The following is a 24191-nucleotide window of genomic DNA, read 5'->3' as shown; positions in this document are numbered from 1 at the left end:
ATTTCCAGCATAATTATTTTGTCGTAAAGAAATAAAAAAAGTTCCACCTTTGCTAAAAGTAAGTTTCACTTTACAATACAGCCAAATAAGAAGACCATTAGCATTGTCATCGATCATGCATCAATCTAATTCTAAATACTTGATAACTTTGAATACTTTTGACTAAATTTAGTCAAGTAACAAAGACAAATAATGTCTACTTTAATAGTGAACAGATCGCGATTGTGTTCAATCTGAGCACACAGGCGATCATGACAGGACTTGCAGTTCATTTGAAAAAAGCTTATTTAAGAGCTCGCATACGTTATCTGTTTTAGTGATTTGCGTACATGAATGAGCTCTCTCGTGTTAAAATAGAGCACTCGCCACATTTCCAGAAATGAGTAATTGCGCAATACCTCTATTCCCGCGCCGCCATTCAGACAGTATAGAGGAGTGACAGGTCAGTGGCGAGTCGACTCGCTGTTGGAGAGCGAAACGTGTATGTAGATCATCAAATAGGCAGGAAATATGTCCGCGGTTTAATCACTCTGCAAGACATCTCGATAGTGAAAACATCCGAGAAGTATTATTCCAACAAAACATTTGTTTTTAAGTTGTTTTTTTCTGTCTCTGCGACTCAGAAAGCCTTTGTCCCGCCCTTACGTTTCACGCAAAAACACACAAAAAAAAGGTCGACTGTGATTGGCCAGTTTTCATGTCAGTCAAATCACGCTTCAGAATCAATTCGGAAACTGATTTTCAGCAGCTTATGACAAATTGCACTAAAATAAACATTCTAAGCACAGCGCTGTGATCGTACGCTTCACAAAAATGCCAAAGCTGATCACATCGATAATATAGTTCACATCAAAGGATTAAAAATGTTAATTGTTTATTTAATTATTTGGCGATTCCTCCGCGTACCACTAGGAGGAAGCCCGCGTACCACTAGTGGTACGCGTACCACAGTTTGAGAACCACTGCCCTAGATTATATCATACCCCTAGATTATATCATCAGTGATTGTCAGAAATCAACAAGTCTCTAATGCTGTGCCTATGCTTTATCCATTGAGTCTGATTGTATGACTAATCCTGGTTGTAGGCTGCGGAAACATCAGCCTTAACAATCTACTCGATTTAAATAATTTCAGGAGATATTAAAGTTAAACAAGAATTTTACATTTAATTGTCAGAAAAAAGATTTTCCATTGCAGTTCACATAATTAAACAAAATAAGCCAATCAAGATTGTACAACATCAATTACTCAAAGATACATTTAAGAGTTAAAGAGGAATACCTGACCATGAAGAAATACATTGCAGCATATAAATCCTGATGCAGAGCTCAGAGACTCACAACCTGCAATGGAGTATCCTGTTTACAGGATCCCACGGACAATTCTGCACCCTTTGCCTAAATACTCAAATCATTATAAATTCAAGACAAAGCTTCACCAAGACTCTTGCCTGGCCATGAGTTGATGCGAAGACCATTTTGCCTGGAGTGAAGCATCTGGCAAAGATCTTTTCAAAGTCAAAACCCAAATTAACTGATATAAAGGAGATTGTAAAATATTACAGTGAAATTACTTTACCAATCACACAGAGACATTTAAAAACACACCAAACATGAATATAAAGCCACAAGATACACCATATTAAGAACTTAAACATTCTGTGTGGAATGTGAGTGAGCTGCTCTGGTGGAGAAGGTAAAGTCCAGGGCAAAGAGGGGGGCTCAGGATGCATGATCGAGACAACCTGAACAACTGGTTTTCTAGCTGATCTTCTTCTCAAATTAGAAAGTTTATTGTTTTAGTGCCTGAACATTCTCATGGTCTTGTCTCGTGTGGAGTTCCATAACAGTTTGCAGATTTTAATATTATGAAGAGATATAGCCATCCTTACATTATTATGTGCATATCTAATCTTAAACTGTAGTTCCCCTGTACACTGCAACGAGAACCTCAGTCAATAATATTTATGTAAAACTGAATTTTTGTTGCATCATATGATCATATTTTAAACTTTTCATAAAATCATCAAACAATGTGTACCTAAAAAGCATTTTCTAAGAAATAAAAAAAAGTTCTGTCCTATTGTCACTAAGTTATTGTTACTTTTTTTCTACTGGATATGTGGTTTATATCTAGTATATATATTTTAAATATATATATATATATTGATTTGTCTATTTGCTGGCTTGCTATCAGAAAACAAACACTAAGCTAGGCAATAAATTAATTAAATTCTACAATTACAAGTGATTTGTAATTTGTTCTTTTATACCCCATTTTTGTTTGATAATGTTTTTCTATGCAGACTTTATGTATTGGTCTAATATTTGTATAAAGAAAGATTGCATTTGCATTTACTCATTTAGCAGCTTTTATCCTGCGACAACAACTAATGACAAAAGAAGAAACAGACTCAGCCTATTAAAGGTTCAGAGCTTGTGTTTTTAAATGCTAACAAACCTTAAGCCAAGTCCAACAAGTAAAGCCACACAATGTTGTTTTAAAGCTTATTTAATTTTAATTTTTTTTAAAATGGACTGTTCTATTCTCAAGTCAAGTTGTTAAGCTCATTAGGCCCTGTGGCTTTTGTATTTTTATATGTATTATCTTTCACTTAAATTGCTGTTTCATAAAAACATCTACTGGGAAGAGTTGCCATATTTCATATAAAGATTTTATGGCACAAACACGTTATTTAATTTAAAGCTTACTTGTTTTTATTTATTATAAAGCCTAGCTTGATGTACACTATTTTGTTTTTCTTTTGCTTATTTTATTGTTGTGATTTATAAAGTAATCTGATTTGTTATGAAAGCTTTTCTGGTAAAATAATAATAATAATAAAACAATAAACAACAATTAAACAGTGTTTAAGTGTCTAATGCTGGCAGCATCATGTTAGAAAACTATTCACAAAGACTATTTGATTTATTAAATAATTCATTTCTTATGCTTTCTTTCATGTTATGTGACAAAATGAATGAATGACTCGGATTAACTAAAAGATTCATTAATTCGCTCATGTGCACGATGTGAAGCTGCTTTGACATGATCTACATTGTAAAAGCGCTATACAAATAAAGCTGAATTGAATTGAATAGTGTGAGACAAGATCAGTTAATTTTTCGAGTCCTCTATCGAGTCGTTCGTTCACCACATGAAAGACTACAGCCAAACATATGCATTTATATGCCAATCATATGCATTTAGAGCCAGAAAAAGAATTGATCTGTTCACCTCTCGAGTCCTCGGGTTTGAGTTATTCTGTCACGTGATGAACGAACGACTCAACAACCAGAAGACTCGAAAGGTGAACTAATTATCATGGCTCCAATCGGCTCAGACTGGGTACATTGGTTAAAATTATATGTGACTGTCATTGTAACGTGAACGCACCACTGACATTTGAATACATGAAGAGGTGAGCTGAGCAAACAGACAACAATGCCTATAGACAAAAGAGCAGGTAAACATTGAATTATTATTTTCTCATTCTTATAGTATTCTATTTATGACTTATTTGTCGTGTGATCAACCTTCTGGGCTAGTTGTAGATGTGTTTGGAAGCAATTCGTAACATTTTAATAATATTTTGGCAAATTGAACCAAATGAACGAAATGACTCGAAAAAAGATTTGTTCATCTCGATCAGTAAATAAAATGATCCGAACTTCCCATCACTATTGAGCATGCGAAATTCTGTTGTACGCCACTGCGAAAAGGGGCGGGATTAAACAAGATGATTAGACATGAATGGTTTCTCTCCAGTGTGGCTCATGATGTGTTGATTAAGGTGTGATGATTGGCTGAAACTCTTCCCACACTGAGTGCATGTGAATGGTTTCTCTCCACTGTGGATCCTAATGTGTTGATTAAGGTGTGATGAACAGTTAAAACACTTCCCACACTGAGTGCATGTGAATGGTTTCTCTCCAGTGTGGATCCTCATGTGTTGATGAAGGTGTGATGAGCAGGTAAAACTCTTCCCACACTGAGTGCATGTGAATGGTTTCTCTCCAGTGTGGATTGTCATGTGACAGTTAAGGTTTGATGATTGGCTGAAACTCTTCCCACACTGAGGGCAAGTGAATGGTTTCTCTCCAGTGTGTATTTTCATGTGACAGTTAAGGTGTGATGATTGGCTGAAACTCTTCCCACAGTGAGGGCATGTGAATGGTTTCTCTCCAGTGTGTATTTTCATGTGACAGTTAAGATGTGATGAATGGCTGAAACTCTTACCACACTGAGGACATGTGAATGGTTTCTCTCCAGTGTGGATCCTCACGTGTAGATTAAGGGATGATGATTGGCTGAAACTCTTCCCACACTGAGTGCATGTGAATGGTTTCTCTCCAGTGTGGATCCTCATGTGTAGATTAAGGGATGATGATTGGCTGAAACTCTTCCCACACTGAGTGCATGTGAATGGTTTCTCTCCAGTGTGGATCCTCATGTGAATCTTAAGGGATGATGATTGGTTGAAACTCTTCCCACACTGAGTGCATGTAAACGGTTTCTCTCCAGCGTGGATCATCATGTGAAACTTAAGATCGTCTTTTCTTCCAAAACTCTTTACACACTGAGTGCAGATGAAATGGTTCTTGTCTCTCCTTTTCAAAATACCATCAGTCTGTAAATAGTTTTTTTCCTCAATTTTGACACGATGTTCCTCCTCTTTACTCCCCTCATTCACTTCAATTAAGTCTGAAATAAATAAATACAACAGTTTTCATTAAGTCTTAAAAACTCTCATCAAAAGCTGAAAAGTGAGAAGACACAGGAAACATTGGCTACACACACTGTAATTTTGGTGCAAATTAAATGTAAAATAAATCAGATCATATTGTGTTTGGTCCATTAACGTGTACACATTTATACAAAGACTTGGATTTCATTACAGAGGTCCTAATTTATTTATTTATTTTACCTTTTTAAGATTAAGTTCATACATTGATTGTTTTAAAACATCTTTTTCATAATACTTTAATATGAGGAATAAAACACTGCTTATTGTCAAAACTCATTCCTAGGAACTTTACCTTTTTCACAACTTGTATAGTTTCTCTATCTAAAAAAGCTCCTGATCTAAATGCATAGATCTTAAAAAACAAAAATGCATGCATACAGTTTTTGACTTAGAAAAATGAAAACCATTTAAAACTGACCAGTCATATATTTTATTTATACATATTTAAATTTGTCTCTTGATTGTATACATATTTTACCCTTTATAACAAATACATAAATCATCTACATATAGACTACGAAATATATTATACCCATTTACATTTACAATATTATTAATTTTAATACTAAATGGTGTTACTGATAGTATACTTTCTTGGGGCACTTCTGATTCTCATATATGCTATATATGTTCATATATTCAGATAATATAGTTTTCATACGCACACGAAAAACTCTATTGAATAAAAAAAAATTGCAATAAAATTAGGCAAATTTCCTCAAACACCCATCTCGTGAAAATCTTTTAAAATACCATACCTCCTGGTAGTGTCAAAGGCCTTTTCCAGATAAAAAAAAAAAAAAAAAACTGCTTATATGTGTTCTTTTTTAATAAAATCATCTCGTACAAAAGATTCTAATTGTATAAGATGGTCAAGAGTACTTTTCCCTCTTCTAAACGCACACTGATATTAATTAATCTTCTGTTTTTTTTTTAAATCCACACCAATCGATCATTAATCATTCATTCGATTGTTTTGCAAAGGCAACTGGTAAGTGCTGTTGGACGATAATTAGTTGAATGATCTTTTCCTGGTTTAGGTATTGGTATAATAATAGCTTCTTTCCAAAAGGCTAGTATTTCTCCTAATTTGCAGATATTGTTAACCCGACAAGATGCAGAAATGCCATCTAAAAAGGTGACCTGCAGTTCATCCAGTCAGGGACATTGAAAACATAAATATACAAATAAAAATGTTAACCCGGGGTTTGTGATTGTGAAACGTCTGTTAATGAACATCAGGTATAGCATGAACAGTGTGAAAGGAGATTACAGATAACACAGGATTCTGTTTCTTCAGTGTTAGAATGACGCGGAGTTAATAATTTCAAGAGTTAAAAGCTCTCGAATACTCAGCCTCAGCTCTCAGAATAAACAGAGCACAATGACAAACAGTGACATACATAAATTGTCAATCATATCATAGCAGTGACCTGATCTTATATGCTATTGTTTTAGAACTTACAATTATTGGAGAAATGACCAGGAATAATAAACAATAAAAAAACAGTAAAACTCAAGGGCGAACTGGCCATAGGGAGACATAGGGACATTTCCCCTTGGTCTGACAGTCATCTGACCTGCTGCCACCGTGATTCTGGCCCGCTCTGCCCCCACTTATCATGAACATTGCGCTTCACTCCCCATACTTAATTTAGTAATAGGAAATTAATCCTTAACAAAGTATGAAAGTACAATTATTAAGCACATTATAAATGTCGTTGTAAGTCAGGAATACAGCATGTGTAGCTGCAGTTATAAACTGTTTAATAACGCTTATTAATTTAGAGTTAATGCTAAACAGATAATGCTAAACAAATAATGAATTCAGTATTTGCTAATGCATAATAAATGGTTTGTAGTGTGTAGCTATTGTAAAGTGTAACCAAATTATCTTTTGTCTTAGACCTTTAGACCTGTCCTACCTCCCTGACTCTTTATCCCTCCTTTCTGCTTTATAGCCATGCTTAGTGAACGTAACACTATCGTTAAATTACATACACTTTACATAAACTATGCAAAACTCGCTGTGTGCTGACACTTCTGCACAAAAGGCTGTTAATTTGGTTTCATGGCGCATGAACGACGCTTAACTTTTCGGCGTGCATGCAAACAACCGGGATTCACACAGGAGCATGTGCGAGTTGCTGGTTTTCTGTACGCATGCATCAGTTTGCTTTCACAAGCGATGTTTCAGTTGCACATTGAGAATAACAAACTCGCACGTGCAAAAAATGCCAAATGTAAATGGCCCCTAATGTCTTTATTTTGAGATTGCCACTCTTAATGAATACATTTGCATAAAGTAATTGTATCTAAATGCTTTCACTAGGGGACTTTTTTTTTTGCCGCCCCCAGGAAAATCCCACCCTGGGCGATCGTCCACATTGCCCATGCCTAAATCCGCCACTGGTATTACTAAACGTTATTGTTCCACTATTATTTGTTTGTTTTGTCTCACATCGTCCCACAACATCATATAGTTCAGAATGCTGTACAATGTTTTATAATGATTAATTATTTTAGTGTCAATTTCATTCAGCGTGTTTAAAATTGGGGCATCCATGTTTTCTGACATACCTTAAACCAGGGTCTCTGCAGGTTTCACCAAGTTAAATTTAAGACTTTTATGACCATTATGAATGAAATTTTAGACTCATAAAAGACTAAAGAATTTTTCAAATGGCCCAGATTTTGTATTTGTCCTATCAAAAAAAATATTATAATAAAAAAAAAATTATATAATTATTTTGGATATTTCTTAGTAAAAGATTTTAAATGTGTAAAAAAAGCAAGCTCTACTTGTATCCACACACGTTTTTTCCAAAATAAACTTTCTTTAAAATAAAATAAAAAAATTTACAAATGTTTTAAAAACTATAACAAATTAAATCTATGCACAACAATCTGTCCAGGTCGATGTCCTCAGCAGTAAATACATGGAGCATGTTTAAACAAATGATATTGTAAGGAAAATACTTAATCCATTATGATAAATAGACTTAAAATGACCTTTTTGAATAAAAAAAGTTTCAAGTTTTATTGAAATGGATTGTTGGTGATTGTATAGGTTTTGGCCAGACTGGGTAACACAATATAAACAAAGGAAAATGAACACTTGTTTAAAAAAGATTAAAGACCTACAACACAATTTTAGTAAATTTAAGACTTTTAAGGCCTAAAAATTTGATTTTGGAATTTAAGACATTTTAAGACTACGTGGAAACCCTGTTTAAACACAATAGCCCTGGTAATTAGTTATTATGATAATGATGTAATTTTAATTCAGATACTATCTGTGAGAACTAGTAACAACTACTAGAAACAAGTTTAATCCCATGAGGTTAATTAAAAAAGGGGAATTGGGATTAATGGGACATATGCAAGTGGAAAGTACTAAGCTAACACTATCACTGCAACACTGTGAGAATACTGAAGGTCAAATATCGTCAGCTCAGTTAAACGCTTTTAATTTATGGTTTTTGTTTATTTTATATAGCGCCAGTGTTCAAGGAAGCTTTACAAACAGTAGAAGAACAAGAAAAAGCAATAACCTTAAGAAGGAAGAGAAAATGGGAGACTAATAATACATAAAATAATAACAAAAGACACGAGAACAAGTGACGAAAGAAACTCATTCCTGTCTTTCAATGAGTGCTTATGTGCATTTAGGAGAACTAGGCAGCACACTCAGGGCTGCAAGATGGATTTAATTTAGTATTCTTATTATTAAAATATATCTGAATGAGGATTAAATGACTGAGTTGGTCTTTGAGAATAAAAATTAACCTGTTTGTTCCTGCAAATCTTCCTGTTTGACTGTGAATGTTTCTTCAATCTTCACATCTTCACTCTCCTCTTTAATAAACGCCATCTTTATAACAGTGTGGAGATCAGTCGCTTCAGCAGGAGTTTTTCCTCTGTGTTTGGACACTTTATTCTGTTTAAAATGAACATAACAATAAAAAAATGTCCTGTTTAAAATAAATAAAACACTGAACAAAAACAAGATAATTTCAACACTTGCTTCAACAGTTTCTTTATATGAGTCATTAACAAACAGAAATTATGTAAGTCTGAGCAAGCAACAAAAGCCACAAATCAGCCGATGTAAACTAGAACTCCATTTTTCTAATTTTATTGATGTATACTTGGAATAGAGTGACAATATGCTATTTAATAAATTAAACCTTCACTAAAACACTTATCACACACTTACTGTTGCTTTATTCAATCTTTGTTTAGGTATGTTCTTAATTGTTTAGTTTGTTTGATTTATTTTATTGTCTGCTTACAGCAACGTTGTAGCACTTATTTGCACAAGACAAGAATTTCCTCTCGGGACAAATAAAGTTTATCCTATCTTATTCAAACAATAGACCTTACAGTGAGTAAAATAGTAGTTCTTTGTATAAAGGGTTAAAATAATATTGTCAACAGCAGGTACATCTAACATTAAATGAACACACTGAAATTTTAATCAGTTGGTTTACATCTGTGTACAAGCTTTAAAACAAACCTTTCTCCAGTTGAATCACAGTGTGGGAGCGGCGCAGCCTTATGACGTCACACCACCATGCCACAATAAAAGTCTTTTTTTGTTTAGCTTTTTCCCCCTACTCACTCTTAATTATGAGTCATGACTTATCGATACATTTCTCCCTCATTTTCCACTTTATAATTTATCTGCTTTTTGTTTTGTATTTGTAATGAATGGGGAAACATCAAATTTTTATATAAATTTATATACGTAATAGGTTGAAACTTATTTGGGCTACAGTCCATTTGTCAGGATAAAATCAATATTTATAACCAAACCAAACAAACAAACACATAACTAAATAGTTGTAAAAAAGCTTTTAAAAATGACTGAAAACTTAATACACTGTTGAACAATGCATGCACATGTTTAGATTTTACATTTTACAATGTTAGCATTCAGATATTATTTGAGTGTAAATTCAGAATGTGCAACTCACCTTTCCAGTCTTCAATGAAGAAGTGGGATGAGAAATGGCCTCAGTCGTTTTTTTTTTTTTTTTTGTATGTTGTTGTTGGTAATAATCTCAATGTAGGAATCAACAATCGTAGTTTGTCCTCCAAAGTTGTTCTCTTATAGCTAAATAAGCCAATGAAGTTTCTGTTAAGAACGCAGAATATATAGATACAACCCTGCTGACCTACTTGATCTGGCATGTGATTGGTTAATACTCAATTGGCCCCCAATAATGCTGGTATAAAGATGCAAATGAGCAGTGGGCAACAGTGAAGACTCAAAACACATTACTGCGGAGGATGGGAAGTTTAGCAGCTATACGAACCATAGCTTTAAAGAGAAATAAAGATGTATTGGGAAAATAAGTTGACTTTTGATGGAAGCTTTTTTATTTTGGCTGCTGCATTTTATAGTTAAATGGGTGGTCCACTGCAATATCACATTTTAAACTTTAGTTGATGTGTAATTTAGCTGTGTGAACATAAACAACATCTCTGAATGTAAAAAGTTCAAAGTTCAATGCAAAGGGAGACCTTAAACAGCCGAAATACAGAACTTGATTTTAACTTGCACTGGGAAAAAAATGTTTTAGAAAAAGCCACAATAAAAAAAAATAAATAAATTAAAAAAAGCAAACAGCAGTTTACACCGAGGGAAAAAAAGTTTTCATTATTAAAAATAAAATTATATTATAATGAATTGAAATCATATATTGTATGCATTTGGGTCAGTTTTAATGCATTAATGAAGGCTATTTAAAGCTGGACCGACCGACGCAATAAACATGTATGTCGCGTTTGTTTAATTTATTATGCATGCGAAAACTTATTCTAAACCAAATTTGTTGCCGGATTCTTTTTATGGGAACGAGAGATAAAGTGCTTATGAAGTGCTTTGTCGGCCTCTGGTGGTTAACTGATGCAGAGCCGACGTCTGGGTCTGGGAGACACATTACTGTGGAGGATGAGAGGTTCAGTTGCTTTACAAACCAGTTTTTACAGAGAAATAATGTTGTATTGGGAAAATAAGTTGACTTTAGCCATCTTCATTTGTTTTGTTGCTGTTGTTTTATAGGACTATTAATTGAAGCTTTTTTTATTGTGGCTGCTGCATTTTGTAGTTAATGTTGATACAGGTATGTTGAGGTATTTTGATTTGAAACACATTTTAATTTTTTTTTTCCCAAGCCTGGTTAAAAGGTAATGCAAGAGTTATGTGTTGTTTTTGTAGAAGTTTCTCAGAGTCTCTTGGCTGAAGTCTTTGTGTAAAGATGCAAATGAGCTTTGAAAACTCAATCCATACCGATGTCTCAATACACACAACTACATTCACTTATATAATAGTTATAGAAGATGTATACTATTATACTGTGATATATTATCATTCGTTGAAAGAAACAATTTCTGAACTTCACATTGAGGTTTTATTTGTGTTAAGTTCAGTCAATATATTGACATAAGCTAACTATTAGCAGAGTTTTAGTCATTTATTTATTACTGAACTTGTTCTTTATGTGAGTTTAGAGTCCTTTATTTATCTTAAAGCACATGCAGCTTTTTACTGGCTTCTGGAAGACTGTCAACACTTTATGTTTATAAATTGTAACTATCAAAATGTAACTTGTTTCTGTGCCAATTTTGTTTCCTTTCCTTCGTTTTTTAGTTGAACAGAACATGTGTGAGCAGCTCAGCTTTCCCAAAAGCCTCTTATTCACCTGGTATGTATTAAAGATGTTTTTCTCTCTATTTATTACTTGTGGTTGTGCACACAAATATGCATAGACATTCACAGAAGCATATATAAGATACTCTGACAAAACCTTTTCCTTTTAACACAGTAAAGCGATCACATACTGTGATGCATCTAAATATTTATAATTAGAAAATAATTACATCACTAGTAAATTTATTGTATAGGCAGTTTATACAGAATAATTCAACGACAAGAGTTCACTTTCATATCTACACAATGCATAACTTTTAACGTGATTAACCTGCTCCACCTACATCAATTACAGCATTTCTCAGACTTCTTTTTTCACTATGGTGTAATTACAGTGGTGAACATCACATACAACAACAACTGTACTTACTCCTGTAACTTGTTTGCAACAATGAATTTTAAATATCTGCGTCACATAGTCATTTAAATAAATGGATCATCATTGTGTGCGGTCATCTTTATTAATAGCTGCCTGATTATTAACTGAATAGGACCGTTTAACATATAAGAAACCCGTTGACAGGTATAGCTGTTTATGCCAATACCAACTTGATAGACTATTACATGAACATATTACATGAACAGGACCTGCCTAACATCTCTTAAGACAAATAAGCATAGTGTCTATAACAATACATGCTTGATTGCCCAGATCAATACAGTCGCTACATCTGAATGGTGCTTTTTCACACATTTTAAAAATAACAACTATTTGTAAGCGAAGTTCTTTTCCAATACCAGTTTAATACCTCAAATAATTATACATGTGAGGCATCACAGTGGTGCAGTAGATAGCACTGATCGCCTCACAGTAAGAAGGTTGTTGGTTTGAGCCTCATCTGGGTCAGTTGACATTTTTGTTTGTGTGTTCTCCCCATGTTCGCATGAGTTTCCTCCAGGTGCTCTGGTTTCCCCCAGTCCACAAGTCCACAGGAACTGTTGAACCATACAGTGGCTGTTTTTTGCCCCTGTATTCTCTTTATTTGCATTCAGCAGAAACAGTTTTAAAATTAGTAGAGGATGAGTAAATAACAGAATTGTAATTTTTATGTGAACTACCCCTTTAATGCTTATGTAAGTAAAGGTAAATTAATATTACTACAGATATTGCTAAAGAATGGCAGGAAACGTGGAACACAGATAATAAGAGACAACAATTCATGTGAAAAAAAGAAACCCTATATAGGCCTATGAAGTTGTAGAAATAGAAGAGGTCATAATTATGAGGATGAGATTTGGAATCAGATATTAATAGAAAGTGTTGTAGACATACAAGTCATTACAAAGTGGATTAAAAAAAAGTTAAGAAAATGTTTAGATTTAAGGTTTGTGAGAGAGAGAGCAGACAAAGTGTAAAGTGAAAACCATGGGAGAAATGTATCAATAAGTCATGACTGCAACAGATAGTGGCAAAAAAGTTAAACAAAAAAGACTTTTATTTTGCCGTGGCGCGTGACGTCATCAGGCAGCGCCGCTTCGTCGCTGTGATTCAACTGGAGAAAGGTTTGTTTTAAAACGTTTACAGATATAAACTGATTTAAAGTTAAAGTTCTAAAGTTTTAAGTTTTTTATGCGATGCTATATTATGTTCATGCTGTTGGAAATATTATTTTAACCCTTTATACAACTATTTTAGTATTTTAGTAGTACTATTTTATTCTCAGTAACTGATGGCTGTTGTTTGAATAAAACAACCGAAAAGTGTATAATAAGTGTTTTAATTAATTGTTTCACCTGATTTCTTTTTGTTAATTACTCTCAAATAAAGAAACCATTGAAGCAAGTGTTGAAGAGAAATTATTTTGTTTCTATTCATTGTTTTGTTCATTTTGAACTGGATTAAGTGTCCAATAACAGAGAAAAAAACCCCTGCTGAAGCGACTGATCTCCACACTGTTGTAAAGATGGCGTTTATTAAAGAGGAGAGTGAAGATGTGAAGATTGAAGAGTCATTCACAGTCAAACAGGAAGATCTGCAGGAACAAACAGGTTGGTTTTCATACTGATATATTTTAATATTAAGAATAGGCTACTAAATTAAATCCATCTTGCAGCCCTGAGTGTGCTGCCTAGTTCTCCTAAACGCACAAAAGCACTCATTGAAAGACAGGAATGAGTTTCTTTTGTCACTTGCTCTCGTGTCTTTTGTCATTCTTTTAATGTATTATTAGTCTCCCATTTTCTCTACCTTTTTAAGGTTATTGTTTTTCTTGTTCTCCTGCTGTTGGTAAAGCGTCCTTGAGCACTGGCGCTATATAAAATAAACAAAAACAATAAATTAAAGTTCAAATGAGCTGACGATATTTGACCTACAGTATTCTCATAAAAGATATCTGCTATTACAGTGATTGTGTTGACTTTTACTTTTCATTTGCATATGTCACGTTGATCACAATTTTTTCATCATCTTTATGGGTTTAAACTTGTTTCTAGTAGTTGTTACTAGTTCTCACAGATAGTATCTGAGTTAGAATTACATCATTATAATAGCTAATTACCGGGGCTATTGCTTTTAAACAGGGTTTCTGCGGTGCCTTAAATTCCAAAATCTAAATTTTCAATCTACAATCACCAACAACCCATCTCAATAAAACTTTTCATTCAAAAAGGTCTTTTTAACTCTATTTATCATAATGGTTTAAATATTTACTTACAATAACATTTGTTTAAACGTGCTCCATTACTGCTGAGGACATCGACCTAGACAGATTGTTGTGCATATATTTTGTTTATTATAGGTTTTAAAACGTTTAAAGCATTTGTTCATTTATTTATTTATTAATTTTAAAGAAAGTTTACTTAGGAAATATGATATTATTAAATTATGATATTTTTTCATCGGGCAAAATAAAATCTTTTCATCTTAGCCATTTGAAAAATTCCTTAGCCTTTAGCCCTTTATGAGTCTAAAATTTCAGTCATAATGGTCTTAAAAAATCTTTAAAATTCTTAAATTTAACTTGGTGAAACCTGCAGAAACTCTTGTTTAAAGTATGTCAAAAAACATGGATGCCCCCAATTTTAAACTTGATGAATGAAATTGACACTAAAATAATAAATTGTTCTAAAACATTGTACAGTATTCTGAACTATATGATGTTGCTGTGGGACAACGTGAAACAAAATGAAAAAATTATAGTGAAACAATAACGTTTAGCATTGCACTGACTACAACTGACCAACAAACTAGTCTAAAAATGACTTTTTCTGCTTAAGTAATGGATTACAGCATGCTGATAAAATGCAAACATTTGAGTGTAAAATTCTTCAGTATTGACCATATTCTTCATGTACCAGCAGGCGGCGACATTCAAATCCTTTTTGCTTGAGACTTAAAAAAAAAAAAAATTTTTAGATCCTAAAAACAGTGTTCTGCTGCTTAGGCATGTGACGACAACAGTTTACAAGGTGTACTGCGGATAGAAAAAAGTTGATTTTTTAAAACTGCCAAAATGTTCTGCTGTACCATTCCTTTGGTATATGTAAGTTTTTTTTTTAAAGGTTTTGTTTTAAGTTTTTCAGGACAACAGTATCTTCAGCAAAAAAGATATCCAAAGATGCCATTTTAAATCGTTAAGAAATCTGTTTTTGAAACTAATGCAGACAGTGTATGACGTGTCTGAAGAGCGAGAAGGGATCCGGGGGTGAGAAAGGTGTGCAACTTATTTGAGGACCGGGAGGGAGACGTGCGATTTTTCACTCCTCGTTTTCACTCGTTTGCTCGTTAGGGTTAGGGTTAGTTTTGTAATTAAATTTAATTCACATTTCACATGATTTCTATGTGATTAGCTGACAGGTACATTTCTTCTGTCACTGTACCAAAATATGAGGTCAAATGATTAGGATCCATATCTTTATTACATTTAGATGAAAATTGTCTAAAAATATTGGCCCAAAATCTATGTAATTTAGGGCATCCCCAGAACATATGACTGATCTGCTCGTTCCAAACCACATCTGGGACAAGATGAATCTGAGTCACATACAGAAGATGAGTGTACCAGTTCTATGGCATATTGCCAGGCTGTATCTGATATTTCTAGTCCCAGTTCGTCTTCCCATTTCTGATTTATATGGTTTAGGGAAGGAGAGGGCAGTTATTTGGATCACTTCATATAACATTGTAAGGCTTGAAGCTTATGCTGCTATTCTGAACCAATAGTCGGAAACAGAAAGCAGTTGAAGGATGGCGTGTTTAAATCCATTATTTATCTGACTCCATTGTAATTAATCTGACTCCATTAAAGTTGTTATCATCATTGATACAGAGAAAGAATCTCTACGTCTTAAAGCAGGCAAAGTTGTTTATTAAGTTACATGATCAAATATACAGACATTAGAATGACACAAACTAACATACTGTATAAAGAAATTAGCTGTAACATATGCACTGCTGAGCAACAAAGACAGTGAAACTGCCTTTGTTAGCATATGAGGCTACGCACTGGTGTGCGGGAGATGCAGAGTAAAAGCCATTCTCCCAGATCAACAGTTACCTTTCCCTATTATACCCTGAGCAAAGCATTGTCAAACATGAGTGAAAACCAACCCCCAAAACCAGCTGAACGTGAGAACAAAGTTGAAGAGATGAAGTGGGGGAGAAGTACATTAACATACTCTCCTCAGGCCATGACCCAACAATAGTAAATATATTGTAGATTGAAACACAATTAATCGATGTCTCTGTTGATTTCATCACTACAACACTGAAGTCATAAACTGTCAATTGACACCAAACATGACAAAGTTATCTGAAAGAAGAACACGAGCAGATGAATTGTGTATGGTGAAGAGCACATGGTTACTGTAAGCAAATGGCAGAGATGTGTATCGGAGCTGTGAGGAACTCTGCCTCACCAGGAGAACCCATCCCATGCTTGGAATGTCTCAGTAGTCCTTCATTAGCATAGAAGGAAATATATATCATATTTTCTCAGCTTACAACATGGAAATCATACCCCTTTGATATGGGTCCACATTTACCAATTCATCTATCCAGCATGCTTCTGGTTGGTTCAGTGAAGGACAGAAGTGTTTTTTAATGAAACTATGGACCTGAGGGTACCTAAAAGAATTAGACTGGGGAATCTCAATGTCTGTTCTTAACTGTTAAATGAGATAAATATGCCATCTTTAAACAGGTCTTTAACACAGTTAACTCCCTTCCTAAACCAAAATTGGACTGCTGAAATCTATAATCTTGGCAATACAAACAGACACAGTCTGAAATAGAAACAGAAATCTTGGTAGTATTATCAGTTTAATGGAATTGATCTTCCCAGCCAAAGATAAAGGAAAGGTTGACCAGTGCGTCATGTCTCGTTTGACTTTGTCTAACGTCATTTAAAAATTATTATTAAACAAATCCTTATATTTACGTGTCACACTCACACCAAGATATACAAATTTATAAGGACTTGCTTAAAATGGAAAGGTTTGGCTAGACATTTGCTGTGCTCTATCATTGAAAGGGAAAAGGAGATTTTTTGCTAGATTGACTTTGTCTCAAGAAACATTTGCAAATTCTGAAATGATTGTAAGAGCTTTTGGAATGCATGTATCTGGAATTGACAGAAAAAAGTAGATCATCCGCATATAGCAGAAACTTATGTTCTTGTCCCTCTCTGAAAATTCCTTGCAAGCCATCTGAGTTCCTTAATTTGGTTGCAGGAGGTTTGATGACAATGTCAAAGAGCAGAGGGGACAGAGGGCAGCCCTGTCTCGTTCCTCTAGAGCAGGCATGTGCAAACTTGGTCCTGGAGGGCCAGTGTTCTGCAAAGTTTAGTTCCAACCCCAATCAGACACACCTGGACTAGCTAATCAAGCTTTTATGTCCCGTTTCCACTGAGTGGTTCGGTTTGGTACGCTTTTATGGCCATTTCCACTGTCAAAAGGCGTACCTAACCAAACCGTACCATACCACTTTTTTGGCACCCTTTCGAAAGGGTCCCAAACACTAAGGCCGTACTCACACTAGATACAGCTGCCTCGAACCGGGCCAAAGCGCTTGTCCCCCTCCCGTCTCCCCCGACGGCCCGCACTCACACCACAAACAGGCCTCGGCACACTTACGTCATCACTGCTGCGCTGTTCAGTGAGAAGCGCTCTCTCACTCAACAGCACAGTGGAGATTTCTCTAGTTATATCGTTTCAGTCGTTAGTTATGCAGTGACATGCAGTCGAATATTTCGCCAAACAGTCCTTAGGGATGCTGTGACACGCAGTCAGATATTTCGCCAAACAGATTCGCCACTTTTGGCGCTCATAAACAATCATAAAGCTCTCGTGCTGCAGGAATGAGGAGGTCTGCTGAAGCCACGCAGCTGTCATGCTTCGAGGAGTTCTCGTCTGTAATAAACTACGGCAGTTTGCGTTCACTGAACAGTAAGAATGATTAATAAATCCATATGTAACAGCCCCTTAAAAGTCACGTCTCGCTTTCAGTTTCGGGCTTTGGCGCGTTTTGCACTCACACACAAGCGTACCGTGCCAAAGCCCAAGTGAACCGCGCTAGGGCACACCTCTTCCAACCGGGCCAAGGCCGGCCAAGTGAACCGTGCTTGAGCCCGATTCAGCGCACTCACACTTCTCAAACGATCCGGGAAACGGGCCTGGGCATGGTACGGATGGCATAGTGTGAGTAGGTCCTAAATGGCAGAGCTAGACGTGCAGCTGAACGCTATTGGTTTACAGAGATATGTCATTCGTAGACACAAGCCAGAATCTTAACAAAGGACCCGCCATGTTTGAAATACACAGCGAGAGATTACAGCAGAATTATATACATATGCAGCCATGGTCGATCCGGGCTCAAACAAACCCTGTCGTCGTCTTGATAAACAGCCACAAAGCCATGGAGAAGAGCAGATTTACCCTGTGCAGCGTAGTTTTTTACGAGCCAGTCTGAAGCCCGAGTGGTTTCGCTTTCTTCCTTACGCTCGCCACGCGTCTCTATTTGAAATAACAAACTTCTTGAGCTGATAATAATAACATGCGATTGATTATTGACAAGCTTTGGAAACCCGGTCCTGTGAGAAGCTGACAAACGCGGGACACATTCTGTGACACATTCAGAAAGAAAAGGACAAACGTTAAAATTCCTTCTTTTGTCAACTGATCTGAATCACAGAGGTATGATAATTCTTAATAATTAAAAAAGCTCTCAATACATTCAATTTAGTTTACCTCAGAGTTGTAAAGAGTTTTATAGAAGTTTTTTAAATTGATCACTAATACCCTGTTTATCAGTAATAATACTGCCATCATCCTAACTAACTGCTGCTGTAACACCAGCTGCTGAGGATTTTTTCAGTTAGTAACACAATAACCTGCCAGCTCGTTCACCATGTTCATAATGAATCTGGCGTGATCTTATGTGGAGATCCTCAAGGAGTCATTCCGCTTGCAGAATAAGTATTTTCTTATGAAGCTCTTCGGAAGATGATGTTGATTGTAGCTGATCAATTGTATTATTTTTTTACATGACATTGTCCATCGCTGATGGCCGACAAACTTCACGATGCTTAGCCGGCATCACGATCCATCGCCCTGCCCCACATTTATATTGATATATATCTTATTATTTGCATGTCATCGTAATAGCAATAACAGTCTTTTTGTGAGCTGTGTTAAATGTTACATATAGCTGCTGCTTGCACAGCTGACAGCATCGTGAGGATTAAATGAAGGATTATACAATACCTCTCGCGCTTAAATGTGTAGATTCAGTGCCAAACACTGTTACCTGCGGACTTGAAGCCACTAGAAGTCTTTTATCCACTCTTGGAAAAGTGTAAATGGTGGATTAACATTCAGCACGTGATCACTAAACAGATGCGCCGTTATTAATAACTTTAGGTAAACCTGTCTGTTATTTTCATTCTTTCATCTTCAGCGCTTCACATTTTCGCTGTTGTAGCTCCTATCATCTGAAGGCAGAAGGCATTGACTGAGTGATTGACAGCTGATATTAACCAATCATTTACATTCAGTTGTAGAGCAGTGAGCCAATAAGTAGAGCACAAAGGCGGGGCTAGCATTGCAGACTTTTTTACTTCAAGTTCACATAACAACTGTTTTAATCTGTTCCTGAGTGCTGCGTTTGACGTTTTTAGGTGCAAAGATGCATTCTGCATAAATGTCTCCTAAATCTGCGCACGCAGTGAGGATTTTACAGTGAAAACAATGAAAATGTATGCACTACACTGAACTCAAACCGAACTCTCGTGTTCTCAACCAGCTGTGGGAAAAGCCATTGTAATGACACAGATCACTGTGCCATGCCCGTAGCCAGGGGGTTTCGGGTTGTTCAAACGAACCACCCCCCATGGCCCCCATGTAATTTAATTTAATATTATATAATACATATTATAATTATTTATATTCTACATATATATTGTAATAAAGTGTGATTTTATATAACTTTGGCCAGTAATTAGAATCCCATTGAGCCTCAAAGCCACAATAAAGTGACGCGAGTCTTGTGACATAACCCACTGAGTGGTAACTCTTGAATCTTTGATGTGACATCCTCCTTTGATACCTTAAACTTTTGCTCTCTTCTCTTGAGCCCCTTTCACACATGCAGACCTTTCCGGAAAATTACCGGCAATTTCCCGGAAAGGTTGTATGTGTGAACAGGTCCTTTTTGAAAATACCGGTAAATTCGTTCTGGCTATTTTCCAGAAAGAGAAGTTGTAATATTACCGGTAATTTGCCGGAATGCTGCGCTGTGTGAATGCAGAAGGAAGATTGCCGGAAAGAACGCGTGCACGTCTAGAACGTGCTGACGTGAGACACCTGCTTTAGCCAATCAGAACAGTCAGACGCATTTAGTTAGAAGTTAGTCAGATAATGTTTATATGTTCTTCTTAATGCCTGTGTAAATAATCATCGATGAGATGCTTATGATAAGCCGCTGTTTGTTTACCTTCACGCTTAGCGTGTGCCTGTGAAACAGCCTGTGAGCACCAGCACACGCACATATTATGAACATCTCGACATGCCAAAGTGATCCTCCATATGTTTTCTTCGAAGTTGTTCGAAGAATTGTTCACAATACTGTATTGTTCACAATATTGATCATCCACAGAGTTTGTAATGTAGTAAAATGTTTACAAATATAAGCGCAGCCGTTTAAGGCTCATTTGTGGTAAATGATGTCAGAATTTACTGGTATTTTGGAATGGATTTGTGAACGGTCTTTTCTGGAAAATTTCCGTAACGTCCTCGCCTGTGTGAACAGCGCTTTTTTGAATATACCGGTAAAGTCGTTCCGGAAATTTTCTGCATATTTACCGGTATCACTGTGTGAAAGGGGCTTTGATCTGTATTACAGATTATCTCTTGTCATCTGCTTTTATTTGCAGTCACAGAAGCTCTCGTTTCCCTTTTTTCCTGTTTATACCACATCATTCCCCTTCATGTTTGTCAGTATGTTATCGATCATTTGTGTGCATATTATTTTGTTACTCACCCTGTATGTTTCCAAGACCACCAGTGAGTGAGTGTCTGGTTGTTTTTTCCTACGGCACTTCCTCAGCGCTCACCCGACCTGGTGTTTACTTTGACTTTTGGTTTTTCCAAGACTCGCTCCTCAATAAAGACTTGCATTTGAGCTCACTCTTTTTTTTTTTAACTCGTGACACAAGTATTTTCTTTCTCATTTGTGTTTAAAGGTCTTTAGATTTTGGCATGATGTCTAGCTTTGAGGCTTTTTTTGGTCTACTTCACTTTGTCAGACAGGTCCTATTTTGGTGATTTCCTGATTGCGAACGTGTGTGGTAGTATTCAGGTCTGGGTGTGGCTAGAGAACTTGAAGCAGGTGTGATAAATTAAAGTTGTTTCAATGGGAATTTTTTTTTCACACAAGGCTGTGTAGTTCAGTATTTTGTCTTCCTTTTATTAATAAAAACCTTGATTTAAAAACTGCACAATGTGTTTAATTGTGTTATCTTTGACTAATGTTTACATTTGTTTGATGAGATAAAACACTAAAGTGTTAGATTTCTGCATTGCAATTGTTACATAAAGATTACATACCTCTATAACATTTGTCATATAAAGGTGCAGATTTAAAGCTTTATGCAGATATTATACATGTGTCATATGTCTATGAGGCAAATATTCTCAGAGATTCAGCTGTTTTTTCTAACAGGTTTACCAGTCAGGCACAGAATGAAAAAGCATTCCCTATTGGCTTTACAAGTTTTACAAAAACAAATTGTTTTGTTGTGATTATGAATATATACAAATAGAAACTGGCCATTTACAGCTTTCAAATTTATGTCTCATCAATATGACAAAAATTAATCTGGGAGTAATCATATTAGAATCTGCTTAAATGTGTATCTGTGTAATGGACAGGAGGTTAATATGACAAGATCAATCTAAATATGATCTGCTTTGTCTTTACATTTAATGTGCATCAAAATTAAGATTTGTGTAGCCAATGTTTTCACTTCCTTTTCACTGAGTTTTATGATTTACTAAAAAGTAAACTTATTTCTATTTCAGACCTAATTAAAGACTACGAGGAGAGTAAAGAGGAGGAACATCATGTCAAAATTGAGGACAAAACTCATTTAGAGACTGATGGTGTGTTAAAAGTGAGAGACAAGAGTTGTTTTACCTGCACTCAGTGTGGAAAGAGTTTGGCAAACAAAAGCAAACTAAAGACTCACATGAGGATCCACACTGGAGAGAAACCATTCACATGCACTCAGTGTGGGAAGAGTTTCAGCCACTCATCATCTCTTAATCAACACATGAGAATCCACACTGGAGAGAAACCATTCACATGCACTCAGTGTGGGAAGAGTTTTAGCAAATCATCGTCGCTTTATAGACACATGAAGATCCACACTGGAGAAAAACCATTGACTTGCACTCATTGTGGGAAGAGTTTCAACCACTCATCATTCCTTAATCTACACATGAGGATCCACACTGGAGAAAAACCATTTACATGCACTCAGTGTGGGAAGAGTTTCTACGATTCATCATACCTCAAAAAACACATGAGGATCCACACTGGAGAGAAACCATTCACATGCGCTCAGTGTGGGAAGAGTTTTAACTGCTCATCACACCTTAAAAAGCACATGATGATCCACACTGGAGAAAAACCATTCACATGCACTCAGTGTGGGAAGAGTTTCAGCAAATATTCGTCGCTTTATAGACATATGAGGATCCATACCGGAGAAAAACCATTCACTTGCACTCAGTGTGGGAAGAGTTTCAGCCACTCATCATCCCTTAATCAACACATCATGATCCACACTGGAGAGAAACCATTCACATGCCCTCAGTGTGGGAAGAGTTTCATCCACTCATCAAATCTTAATCTACACATGAGGATCCACACTGGAGAGAAACCATTCACATGCTCTCAATGTGGGAAGAGTTTCAGCACATCATCACACCTTAAACAACACATGAAAATCCACACTGGTGTGAGAGAGTATATGTGCTTGGAGTGTGAGAAGACTTTTATTACAGCTGCAGATTTGAAACGGCACCAGAGGATTCACACTGGAGATAAACCGTACAAGTGTTCACATTGCAGTAAGAGGTTTACTCGCTCAGAAACCCTGAAAACACATGAGAGGATTCACGCTGGAGATAAACTGTAGACATGATCAGTGTGTTCTAGGGTTTGTTACCGAAACCCGGTGCCATTATAGCACCGGTACCATGGTAACCGGTATGCACCGGTATTAAATCAGCGTATGAATTTCGGTGCTGCGGCATGGACGTGAGGGTTGCATGAAAAAAGGCACATATAGGTGTTGTCACAGCATCACTAAACATTTAATATTCAACTCGTTTAGTTTTGACTTCATTCATTTTTGATTTCTGTCTTGAACACATGATTTATTTACAACACATTTTTAAACACAATAGTTTAACTGACTCGTTTCTAATATCTAACGCTACTTTTTTATGCTGACAGTCAGTGCAGAACATTTTACTAGTTATTTTGCAAGACAGTATTCAGACAAAGTCTTTTTAAGTATTTTATAGTCTTTTATTTAGATTAAAGTGTAATTTAGACTTATCAGTTCACTACGAAAGTTAAAATAATTAGTCAAATTATTTTGTAACTGATTTGTTGTGTAAATCAAAAATATATAGTAAATATTTCTTAAGGAGGCTAATAATACTGACCTTATTTTTATTTTTTTATTTTTTTATTAAAAACGGCTTTTATTCATGAAATAAACAATAAGAAATAGGACTTATTATGACTCCAGAATATTTATGTTTTAGGAAATACTGTAAAAGTTTTCAGAAACATTATTTTAAATGAATGGGAGGGCAAAATAAAACAACTTCAACTGTAGGCCTGTTAAAGTTTACAGGTGCAGCAATGTGCCTTGATGTACTTGAATGTTAGAAATGTGTTCTCCTACACCAGTACAATGTTACTTGTCAAATAAATAAACAAGGAAGATTATTTTGAGTTTAAGTTATTAAATTATCTTGTTTATGAAGACTGCAGAGTGATGCATGAAAACAAATGACTTCCAATAATGTTTTAAGTATTTTGTGATATATATGTTAAAATGTGCTCCTAAAAGTATGTGGCCCCTGCAGGTTAATAGTAAGCTAATGTAATTTCATAATGCAAATCTTAAATTCATGCTAACCAACAAATGATCAAAGGAAATGTATTAATGTAATACAATATGAATTGATGTTTACTTTAAACTGTAATTATA

At 35.5% G+C, this 24191-nt stretch overlaps 2 protein-coding genes across 9 annotated transcripts; one reads left to right on the top strand and one right to left on the bottom strand.

Annotated features, from left to right (window-relative positions):
* Positions 1 to 1145: 1145 nt before the first annotated feature.
* LOC137491231 (zinc finger protein) lies at positions 1146 to 9881 on the bottom strand. 7 transcript variants are annotated; one of them, XM_088649700.1, is made up of 4 exons: positions 9728 to 9881; positions 8538 to 8722; positions 3992 to 4705; positions 1148 to 3908 (listed from the first exon to the last, which is right to left on the bottom strand). In XM_088649700.1, exons 2-4 carry the CDS (start codon positions 8620 to 8622, stop codon positions 3892 to 3894), a joined length of 816 nt encoding a protein of 271 aa, XP_088505826.1. In that variant the 5' UTR covers positions 8623 to 8722; positions 9728 to 9881; the 3' UTR covers positions 1148 to 3891. The 7 variants fall into 7 exon arrangements, with proteins under 7 accessions (NP_001428664.1, XP_088505826.1, XP_087102076.1 ...); XM_087245950.1 differs by having other exon boundaries at positions 8538 to 8688; XM_087245949.1 differs by lacking the exon at positions 9728 to 9881 and adding an exon at positions 9268 to 9321 and having other exon boundaries at positions 8538 to 8688.
* A 3048-nt stretch (positions 9882 to 12929) lies between these two features.
* Positions 12930 to 23938, top strand: LOC110439614 (uncharacterized). 2 transcript variants are annotated; one of them, XM_087248982.1, is made up of 3 exons: positions 12930 to 12969; positions 13311 to 13455; positions 21982 to 23938. In XM_087248982.1, the coding sequence occupies exons 2-3, from the start codon at positions 13371 to 13373 to the stop codon at positions 23100 to 23102; spliced, it is 1206 nt and encodes a 401-aa protein (XP_087105108.1). In that variant the 5' UTR covers positions 12930 to 12969; positions 13311 to 13370; the 3' UTR covers positions 23103 to 23938. The 2 variants fall into 2 exon arrangements, with proteins under 2 accessions (XP_087105108.1, XP_087105109.1); XM_087248983.1 differs by having other exon boundaries at positions 12930 to 13455.
* Positions 23939 to 24191: the final 253 nt, after the last annotated feature.

The sequence above is a fragment of the Danio rerio genome, chromosome 4, assembly GCF_052040795.2.
Source record: "Danio rerio strain M-AB ecotype USA chromosome 4, GRCz13ab, whole genome shotgun sequence".
NCBI classification, from domain to species: Eukaryota; Metazoa; Chordata; class Actinopteri; order Cypriniformes; family Danionidae; genus Danio; species Danio rerio.
Note: the sequence above shows the minus strand (reverse complement) of the source record. Positions and strands in the feature narration are given on the sequence as shown.

What these genes read in the sequence shown, in the direction of transcription:
- LOC137491231 (XM_088649699.1), bottom strand. Translation starts at nt 8,622, where the DNA reads ATGGCGTTTATTAAAGAGGAGAGTGAAGATGTGAAGATTGAAGAAACA. An exon ending in AGATTTGCAGGAACAAACAG is followed by an intron (nt 4,706 to 8,537) that starts GTTAATTTTTAT and finishes TATTTATTTCAG; the next exon opens with ACTTAATTGAAGTGAATGAG.
- LOC110439614 (XM_087248982.1), top strand. Translation starts at nt 13,371, where the DNA reads ATGGCGTTTATTAAAGAGGAGAGTGAAGATGTGAAGATTGAAGAGTCA. An exon ending in AGATCTGCAGGAACAAACAG is followed by an intron (nt 13,456 to 21,981) that starts GTTGGTTTTCAT and finishes TTTCTATTTCAG; the next exon opens with ACCTAATTAAAGACTACGAG.